General features: G+C 48.1%; 1 protein-coding gene across 2 annotated transcripts in view; it reads left to right on the top strand.

Annotated features, from left to right (window-relative positions):
• Positions 1–5,246: 5,246 nt before the first annotated feature.
• Positions 5,247–10,151, top strand: part of Slc25a16 (solute carrier family 25 member 16) — a 32,503-nt gene continuing 27,598 nt past the window's right edge. For both annotated transcript variants that reach the window (XR_002821303.1, XM_023716189.1), the window contains exon 1: positions 5,247–5,473. Coding sequence is in view for 1 of the 2 variants with exons in the window: in XM_023716189.1 (XP_023571957.1) it covers positions 5,350–5,473 (124 nt within the window). In the remaining variant the exon portion in view is untranslated. The remainder of the gene's footprint in view (positions 5,474–10,151) is intronic.

Genomic DNA, 10,151 nt, shown 5'->3' with positions numbered 1-10,151 from the left:
CAGTACCAGGGATTGAACTCAGGACCTGGCACTTGCCAGGGAAGCGGTTATTCTAGTGAGTCATCTCCCCATCCCCCTATTTTTTATTATTTATTTATTCATTTTGAGGAGCTGGGGATTGAACTCAGGCCTTTGCGCTTGCCAGGGAAGCACTTATTCCAATAAGCCATCTCCCCAGCCCCTGTTTTTAATTTTGAAGCAGTCTTGTAAAGTCACTAAATTGCCATGGCCAGGCTTGGATTTGAGATCCTTCTGCCTCCCAGAGTGGTAGGATTTTATTTATTATTTTATTTTATTTTTTGGCAGAAACGGGGACTGAACTCTGGCCCTTGCACTTGCCAGGTAAGCCCTTATTCTATTGAGCCATCTCCCCGGTCCCCAGAGTGCTAGGATTACAGGTTCATGCACTTCCACATCCAGCCAGACTTGAGCACTGCTTTTTTTGTTGTTGTTGTTTTTTGAGACAAGGGCTCCCTACAGTTTGGGCTGGCCCTATGCTCACTTTTGTAGTTCCCAGACTGATCTCAAAGTCGCAGTGATCTCTCTCAACCTCCTGAGTGCTGGGATTACAGATGGTCTTGCCAGGTAGGTGCTTATGCCTCTGAGCTATTTCCAGGCCTTGAGCACTTTTTCTTGGTTTCAGGAAATTATAGACATCTAGGGACACAACCCTTTTGTATATGGTGTGAAAACACTTTTCAAGGGGCTATGTTTCACCTTCATATTCTTTACTTTTCTTTCTTTCTTTTTCTTCTTCTTCTTCTTTTTTTTTTTTTTTTTTTTTTTTTTGCTGAACCAGGGATTGAACTCAGGCCCTTACACTTGCCAGGGAAGCACTTAATCTACTGAGCCATCTCCCTGGCCCCTAAAGAGCATAAATTTGAAACCAGCCTGGAATAAGAGCTTCCCTAGCAAGCGCAAGGGCCCAAGTTCAATCCCCAGTACTGCAAAAAATAAATAAATAAACAAACAAATAAATAAATAAATGGGGGGTGGAGATGTAGCTCAGGGCCAAGTCCCTGGTCAATCTTCAGTACCACTAAGGAGGGGAAAAAAAATTATCTGTGCCTTGAAAATTTCTGAGGTCCTGCCATGCAGGCCCCACCACCCGGGGTGTGCTGAAAAGGCGATTGAGACTGGCCACGGTGGTGTGTGACTGTAATCCCAGCACTTGGGAGGCTGTAAATAGGCGGACCACTGTGTGTCCGATCTAGTAGTGAGACCCTCAACACCCTGTAGTCCTCGCCCTAAAAAATACGGAAAAAAAAAGAAAAAACGAAATCACATTTGGGGCCGGGGAGATGGCTCAGTAGAATAAGCTCTTGTCTGGCAAGTACAAGGGGCTGAGTTCAATCTCTGGTTCCGCCAAAAAAAAAAAAAAAGAAAAAAGAAAAAGAAAAAAAGAAAAATTCTGAAGACTTTGCATCTTCCGACATCTATCTCTCTAGAACCATAAGGTGGCGCCGTGGAGCTGAGTTGTAGGGTTCAGGCTGGGCATAAACAAGGTCTAGAGTTGATCTCCAGTACTGCCAGAGCACAGTACAAAACAATCCACTTTTACTTTTTTTTTTTTTTTTTTCCTTTTTTGGTACCAGAGATTGAACTCAGGACATTGGGCCTAATAGGCAGACACCTGTGCCACTCAGCTATCCCCCCCCCCGCACTTCACTCTCAGCTTTCGTAAAATAATATTTGTTTTTATGAGACAGTGTCTTGGGGCTGGGGAGATGGCTCAGTGAAATAAGTGCTTACGGGTAAGGGTGCTGAGTTAGATCCCTTGTTCCACAGAGAGAGAGAGAGAGAGAGAGAGAGAGAGAGAGAGAGAGAGAGAGACAGTGTCTCAACTACGTAGCTCAGCCTGGCCTGGCACTCACAGCAATCTTCCTTCCTCAGCCTCCCAAGTGCGGGATTACAGGTGTGCGTATTAAAAACAGCTCCTTTGCTGCTTAAAAAGTATTATGTGGGGGCCGGCGAGATGGCTCAGTAGGATAAGCGCTTGACTGGCAAACACAAGGATCTGAGTTCAATCCCCGGTTCAAAAAAAAAAAAAATATTGGGCTGGTGAGATGGCTCTGTGGTCTAAAGCACCTACTTATACTTAGAAAAAGCTTAGCAAAGCACAGGGACCGCGGTTCAATCCCCCAGCACCACATGCCAGCCCACCCCGCCCCCTGGTGGGCTGAGCTGGCCACACACACACACACACACACACACATAAATAAAGTTCTTAAAAAAAAAAAAAGTATTATGTGAAAAAGAAGACTTGGCAAGGAAAAAAAAAAAAAGTATTATGTGCTGGCTGTCCCAGTACTTTGTTTAGATAACTACTGAACCTGCCAACGCTATTGCTTTTTTTTTTTTTTTTTTTTTCGGAACCGGCGATTGAACTCAGGCGCTTCTGCTTGCCAGGGAAGCCCTTATTCCACTGAGCCATCTTCCCGGCCCCTCGCTATTGCTTTTTTATTTATTTATTTAATTTATTTATTTTTTGTATTTTGTATTTTAGGGAAGGGTCTACAGGGTGCTCATGGTCTCACTACTAGATCGGACTGGTAGTGATCCACTTGTTTACAGCCTCCCAAGAGCTGGGATTACAGGCGTGTTCCATCATACCCAGTCTTAATTGCCGTCTCAGCACGCCCTGGGGGTGGGGCCGGCACTGCCCGCCAGGGAATCAAACCCCTGGACCCTGTACTGAGCCATCTCTGTGGTTCCTTAACTAGGTACCTTTGTACACTGAGCTATGTGGCCCCTAAGGGTCGGGGTTTTTTTTTCCTCCCCAGCCCCACAAGTGCTTATTCTACTGCGCTACATCCCCAGCCCCAGTCGGTAGTTTTAATCGTTTGCATGCATATCACCACCATTGCAAGGTAGAGAGCTTCTGATTCTTCAGATTAAACTTGTAAAATATATTTTATTTTTTTTACATTTATTTATTTAGTGTGTGTGTGTGTGTGTGTGTGGCCAGCTCAGCGCACCAGGGGCGGGCTGGCTGGCATGTGGTGCTGGGGGATTGAACTGCGGTCCCTGTGCTTTGCCAAGCTTGTTCCAAGTAGGTGCTTTAGACCACTGAGCCATCTCTCCAGCCCAAACTTGTAAAATATAAATCATGATTTATAAATATTTCTCTATTTTCTGGTATAAAAATTGAAAACCGGGAAATATGGATTTGAAATCTGGACCTGTCATTAGTGACCTAGTTATTGAATAATTTTCTCCCTTTTTCCTTCCTTTCCTCACTCCCTATTGTTATAACCTGTGCAAATGATTCCAATTTTGTAACTCTGTATGTTTCCACTGTAACTTTATTAACTGTTATAACCTGACATAGGCGCCGCCATCTTGTTCTGTACGCGCCAATCTAAATGCTGTAACGTTCCACTGTGCCCGTTCTCTACTTTTTTTTTTAATTTTTTTTTTACATTTATTTATTTAGTGTGTGTGTGTGTGTGTGGCCAGCTCAGCCCACCAGGGGGCGGGGCTGGCTGGCATGTGGTGCTGGGGGATTGAACCGTGGTCCCTGTGGTTTGCTAAGTTTGTTCTAAGTAGGTGCTTTAGACCACTGAGCCATCTCGCCAGCCCCTTAAAACCACACTTTATTTTATTTTTTTCATGCAGAACCAGGGATTGAACTCAGGTCGTTGCGCTTACCAGGGAAGTGCTTATTCCACTGAGCCATCTCCCAGGCCCAACCCGTTCTCTACTTGAGAACCCGCAGTTGGGCCTTTCTCACGCTGCCGTTTGTGCACACCTGAATCTAGTTCCGGCCCAATGCCCTGTTCTTGCCCTCGTTCCCAGCTACAAACTGTTCCCACCACTGCACCTGTTATTGTTCATTAGAAACAGGTAATTTTTCAACTGTAGCCCCTAGATAAACCCTTGACGTCAGCTTTTGTGGTTTATTGGCTTAAATGCCCACTCCCCTCATCCTCCCGGCGCGTACCTCAGCATCTTGCCAGTGTGTCTGCCTCTGGGTACCAGCTAAAATAAAGCGCTTCTTTTCTTTTCGAGCCTGCCTCATTTTTGAGTTACAACACCTATGTACTTCAGGCTGGCCTTGAACTTACTATGGAGGTCTCAAACTCGTGGCGACCCTCCTGCTTCAGCCACCCCAGTGCTAGAAACACAGGCAAGGGCCACCATGCCCTGCCTTTACTTCCTCTTGTTTTGTTTTTGTTGTTTTTCAGACAGGGCCTCACTATGTAGCCCAGGCTGGCCTTGAGTTGTCATCCACCTGCCTTAGCCTTCCTCTTTTGTGCAGAGGTTTGCACTCTCGGCCTGAGCGTGCTACACGTTTGTTCTACCAGCCCTGTGATGGTGATTTCTTTTAGTTTTTGGCGGAACTGGGAGTTGAACTCGGGCCCTTGAGCCATCTCCCCCGTCCCTGTGATGGTGATTTCTGACCTGGTGGCTAGAGTTTGGAAACAACTTCCGGTCCCACAGTGGGAACGAGCTGTGTTGGGCCAGAGCAAGGACGTGGCTTTGGGGGGACCATAGCTGGGAGGAGCTGGGGTAACTAATAGGCCTCGAGGGGATCACTTGTGGCTTGGTAACCAAGTGGACCGGCGAACCGATCCGCACCGCCCAGGGCAGGTGCACAACAGCAGACACGGCTGTCGGCAGAGGTGCTCTGCCTGAGCGAAAGTCGGGGCGGGCAGAGGCCGAGGCTCCGCAAGCTGGCCGAGGAGAGAAGGGTGCGAGCCCCGAACGCCTGGAAGGCAAGAGACGCACGCGCCGCGCTGAGGGCGCACGCCCGAACCCCAGCCCTCGGGAGGCTGAGGCAGGAGGATTACGCAGAGTTCGAGACCCGCCTGGCCTACTTAGGGAGACCCTGTCCAAAAAAGAGCGAGAGGAGAGAGGGACATAGAGAGGGTTGAAGCGAGAATTAATCCGGGTGGCCAGAACAGGTCGACGGCCAGGACAGCGATCTGAAGTCGTGGGCTCTGGAGGGACCCCTCGCTGATCACTGGCCCCCTTCTCCTTCCGCGGAATCCTAAAGTCCTGAAGCGGAATGGCCGGGGAGATGGCTCAGTAGAATAAGCGCTTCCCTGGCAAGCGCAAGGGCCTGAGTTCAGTCTCTGGTTCCGCCAAGAAAAAAAAAAAAAGTCCTGAAGCGCAAAGAGGGACCCGCGGGGCGCGCGCATTTAGCAGGTGAGCCCGCTCGGGCGACGCCTCCCTCGGACGCAAGCTTCCCGCGCCCCGCGCATCGCCCAACGTCATCAGTCGGCGCCGGGCGCGCGACATTCGGCCCCGCCCGCTCGGCGGTCGGCCCTGACGCTGCTCGCCCCGGTTGTAGTCCTCGCCGGTGCTTTGTAAGCTGGCACCCGAGTCTCCCGACGTGGCCTCGTCATGGTGGCTGCGGCAGCGGCCTTGGCAGCGGCCGATCACCCTCCTGCAATGCCGCAGGCGGCGGGGGTCGGAGGGCCCGCCGCCCGGCGAGACTTCTACTGGCTGCGCTCCTTCCTGGCCGGAGGTGGGTGCTCGCGACGGGGCAGGGTCGCGGGCTGTCGGGTGCCGGCGGGCTCGCGGACCTTCCTGGACCCCACTTGCTTCATTGCCGCACTGGATATTTACCCCCATTTCCTGTGACCTCTTTCCAGCAGTAATCACCTGGCTGGTGACAGCTGGGTCGTGGGTTCTCGCGGAGGGACTGGAGACTTGGAAAGATGGAAACAGGTGCCTGTTCTAGAACTCGATAGCCAGGCAGAGGATCCCTGGCATGCAGCAGCGGAGCACCCCTTTCCTTTATAAGGCCGTGCATGACAGTGTAGACTGGATTTTGCTGTCTGCTGAAAGGAAAAGAAATGTTGGATAGCAGTTTTTAAAAGATGATTGGGAAATTGCGCAAAATTGTGTACAAACAAATCTAGTTCCAAGATTCTAGTAAGCTGCCGCAGCTGCTTGACAAGCCCTACCTAGTATTGGTGCGGCTGGAAGGTTCACTTTGCCTCAACGAAATATCCTTTTCTTTCCCGTAAAGACTTTGTCAGCCTCTACACCGTATTATTGCTTCACTGAGAGTCAGCATTTATTTAAACCCAGAAAATTTTTTAGAATCCACATTATGAGAAATATTGTAGAAGTATAGTAACTAGACTCCAGGAATATTAATTATCTTTCTGGTGATAAAAAATGACTTGTTAATTCATACTGGGACTATCTGAGTGCCAGCTATATGCTGCTTTTTGCTTGGAATGCATCAGAGAACAAAACAAAGATCTGTGGCCTCCTGGAGTTTCCATGGTTTCTGGAGCTTCGAGGGGGAAAGACAATACACAAAATAACTTGTACTCTGTGAGAAGTATGCGAAAGTGAGTGTAGCAAGCAGTGTGTGGAGCACTAGGTGGAATAGCTGTGGGGAGTCTGTCTCATTGAGGGGAGAGATGAGGTAACTTTGTTTTCCTTGTAGTTCTGAGGATTGAACCAGGCCTTTAATATATATATATATGGGCCAGGGAGACGGCTCAGCAGAATAAGCGCTTGCCAGGCAAGCGCAAGGGCCAGAGTTCAATCCCAGGTTCTGCAAAAAAATAAATAACTAAAATAAATAATATATTTTATTTATTTGTTTGATACAAGGTCTTGCTATGCAATTCAGACTTGTAGTGATCCTGCTGCCTCAGCCTCCCCAGCGCTGGGATTTCAGGTGTGCTCCAACACACGGTTTTGGTAATGGGCAGGGTCCAGGCATGCAGTACCAGGAAATGAACCCTGGTCCTTGCACTTGCCAGGCAGGCCTGCGCTTAGAGCACTGAGCTATGTCCCCAGCCCCCATCTTTTTTTGGGGGATGGACCCTAGCCCTTATTTCCCCCCCCAAAAAAAAAAATAAATAAATTATATATTTAGTACAGGGTCTTCAGGGCCTCACTACACAGATAGGACTCGTAATGATCCTCCTATATTCAGCCTCCCAAGCACTGGGATTACAGGCGTGCATCACCACACCCAGTCTCAATTGCTGTCTCAGCACACCCCAGGGACAGGGCTGGCATGGCAAGCCAGGGATCAAACCCGGGTCCCTGCATCTGCCTAAGCAGGCCCTTTAACCCTCTGAACTATCTGGCCAGCGGATTTTGCTCAAGAAGGCGCTTTAGTCAACTGACCCAACCCTGCCTGTCCCCTCAAACTTGTAATACCCTTTCCTCAGCTGTGATCATGTCCTTGGTATGCAAATGTTTGAAGGAGTGAGGAAGTTTAACAAATTGATATCTAAAGAGGAGTGTTTGGTATGGAAGGCAAATCAAAAGACTCCAAAGCCAAGACTCCAGAGTTTGGCTGCAAGCTCTGTGGCTGAGGGCAGGTGATGTTGATAACAGAAAGAAGTTATGTGAGAGGTTAGATTAGCCTGCAACTCTCAGTCCTGCCTCAGCTTCTTGAGCCCAGCGTGGAAACCGCTGCGCTAGGTCGCTGCCTTGCCTCAGCTTCTTGAATGCTGAGATTATAGATGTGTGCCTCCACTCCTGACTTTCACAAGCACAGTATTGAGCAAAAGCAGCCAAGCACAAATAAGTGTACTGTGATCACATTTGTATAAAGTTCAAAACTAGTTGAAATAAAATCCATGGTGTGAAATAGCAGTTGGTTACTGAGAAGGAAGGGTGGATAGTTTGGAAAAGGACTTTTTAAAATTTTAATTAATTTATTTAAGGAGCTGGGGAGATAGTTCAGTGGAATAAGTACTTGCCTGGTAAGCGCAAGGACCTGAGTTCAATCCCCAGTTCCACCAAAAAAAAAAAAAAAGAAAAGAAAATTGTTTATTTATTTTGTGGTACCAGGGATTGAACTCAAGACCTTGTGCTTGCCAGGCAGGCACTTATTCTACTGAGCTATCTCCCCGGCCCACGGACTTTTTTTTTTTTTTTTTCCAGAACCGGGATTGAACTCAGGCTCTTGCGCTTGCCAGGGAAGTGCTTATTCCTCTGAGCCATCTCCCTGGCCCCCCCACGGACTTTTTTTTTTAGGCAAGGTTCTGGCTATGTAGTTTAGGTTGGCCTTGAACTCCTGGCTGTCCTCCTGACTCAGCTTCCTGATGTAGTAAAAAAAAAAATCCATCCCCCTACCCTTCCCCTGCAGCATATTACAGTTTGTTAGTTGCCCAGGTAACAGTTCCTCTTCTGGTTGCTCCTGTCCCTTAGAAACGGCTGGTCGCTATGATGAACATTTTGTAAACCAATCCCCAACTGACAAGCCATTCTGCCTCTGTACTTCCTTCTTGCTTGTCCTATATATGCCTAAAACCATCAGGGACTGGAGCCTGATATTCTGGGAATGATCCCAATCAGTGCTTGTCAACCTAAATAAATCTATCTCCAAATCCTGGATGTTGTTTTAATGTTTCTGCTTGCTGTTGCATTGAGTGCCAGGACTCCAGGCATTGGAACATATCTCAAAATAGGCATTTCTTGTGGTAATGGGGATTGAACCCAGGATCTTTGCATTGAGCTATAAACACCCTCCCTTTATTTTATTTTATTTTATTTTATTTTATAAATTATTTATTTTAATTTATTTATTTTGTGTGTGTGTGGCCAGCTCAGCCCACCAGGGGGCGGGCTGGCTGGCATGTGGCGCTGGGGGATTGAACCGTGGTCCCTGTGCTTTTCTAAGCTTGTTCTAAGTAGGTGCTTTAGACCACTGAGCCTTCTCACCAGCCCCTGAAAGTGTAGATTTTTAACGTTAGTTGCGTGCTGCGCTCTTACGTATGTGTGCTTTGAATGGTTTTGTCTTACGTTTTAAAAATTTGCAATCCGGGGGGCCGGGGAGATGGCTCATAAGGATAAGCGCTTGCCTGGCAAACGCAAGGGCCTGAGTTCAATCCCCGGTTCTGAAAAAAACTCCAAGCATTTGCAATACGATGAGTACGTGTAACCCGGAGCCTGAGACAGGATCACAAATTTGAGCCTGGCCTGGCAATTCAGCGGTGAGGCCGTTAAGAGGTTGTAAGGTGCTAGATTCTCTTACATGTGTTTTCTAGGCCCTTTCTGTCCTGAACAAAAAGCTGGCCAAGACAAGCATAAGCCAGGTGCGGTGGCACAGGTCTGTAATGTCAGCAGCTGGAAGGCGGAGACAGGAAGGTTGCTGCAAGTCTGAGGCCGGCCAAGGAGAGAGCTCAGCAGCATAAGCACCTGCCTGGCACGCACAAGGTCCTGAGTTCGATCTCTGGTACCACTAAATAAATAAAGTGAGTTCAACGCCAGCGTGAACTGCATAGCAAGACCCTGTTTTAAAAAAAAAGGCAAGCATAAAAATGACTGAGGGGGCTGGGGAGATGGCTCAGTGGAATAAGTGCTTGCCTAGCAAATGCATGGTTCTGAGTTCAATCCCTGGTACCACAAAAACAAACAGAACACCAGAGAGAAAAATGACTGTAGTACATGCCAGTAATTACAGCATTTAGGAGGCTGAGACAGTGAGATGTTTTGTTTTTTCTTTTGCGGAACCGGGGATTGAACTCAGATCCTTGTGCTTACCAGTCAAGCGCTTATCCTACTGAGCCATCTCCCCAGCCTCCAGGAGGCTGAAACAGGAGTTCCAGCCCAGCTTAGGCTACACAGTGAGTTCAAGGACAGCCCCCCCCCAAAACCAAACACACACACATGCACACATACAAAGGAGTGAAAAAAAGTGTGCTCTGCAGCGTGAGTTTAGGTCAACTAAAAGTAGGAAAAGAAGCGCACGTACTCTGCAGGGTGAGAGCCGACCACTGTGAGAAGAACACAGGGGCCAAGAGCTCCATGGCAGCTCTTTGATGTTTCCCTGACTGCGAAGGCTGGTGTTGCATGTAGGTCCTGGGCCATCCTGTCAAATCCTGCTTGATTTCTTGTGAAAAAATTTAAACCCAGCACACTCTGATTGGTTTCACGTACAAAGTTGGCATATTTCTCCCAGATCTGCATGATGGACAGATCGTATCTCCAGCCCAGCTTTCTGGCCACATCCCAATCAGCCTCACTCCTGCCTCAACCTCCTGAGTTCCAGGATCATAAGCATGTGCCACTGTGCCCTGCAAAGCTGTTGGGTTTTTTTTTTTGTTGTTGTTGTTGTTTTTTTGCATAACGGGGATTTGAACTCAGGCCCTTGCACTTGCCAGGGAAGCACTTATTTCACTGAGCCATCTCCCCAGCCCCCTATTTCTTTCTTTTTTTTTTTT

This window comes from Octodon degus, unplaced genomic scaffold (assembly GCF_000260255.1).
Source record: "Octodon degus isolate 3935 unplaced genomic scaffold, OctDeg1.0 scaffold00046, whole genome shotgun sequence".
NCBI lineage: Eukaryota > Metazoa > Chordata > Mammalia > Rodentia > Octodontidae > Octodon > Octodon degus.
Note: the sequence above shows the minus strand (reverse complement) of the source record. Positions and strands in the feature narration are given on the sequence as shown.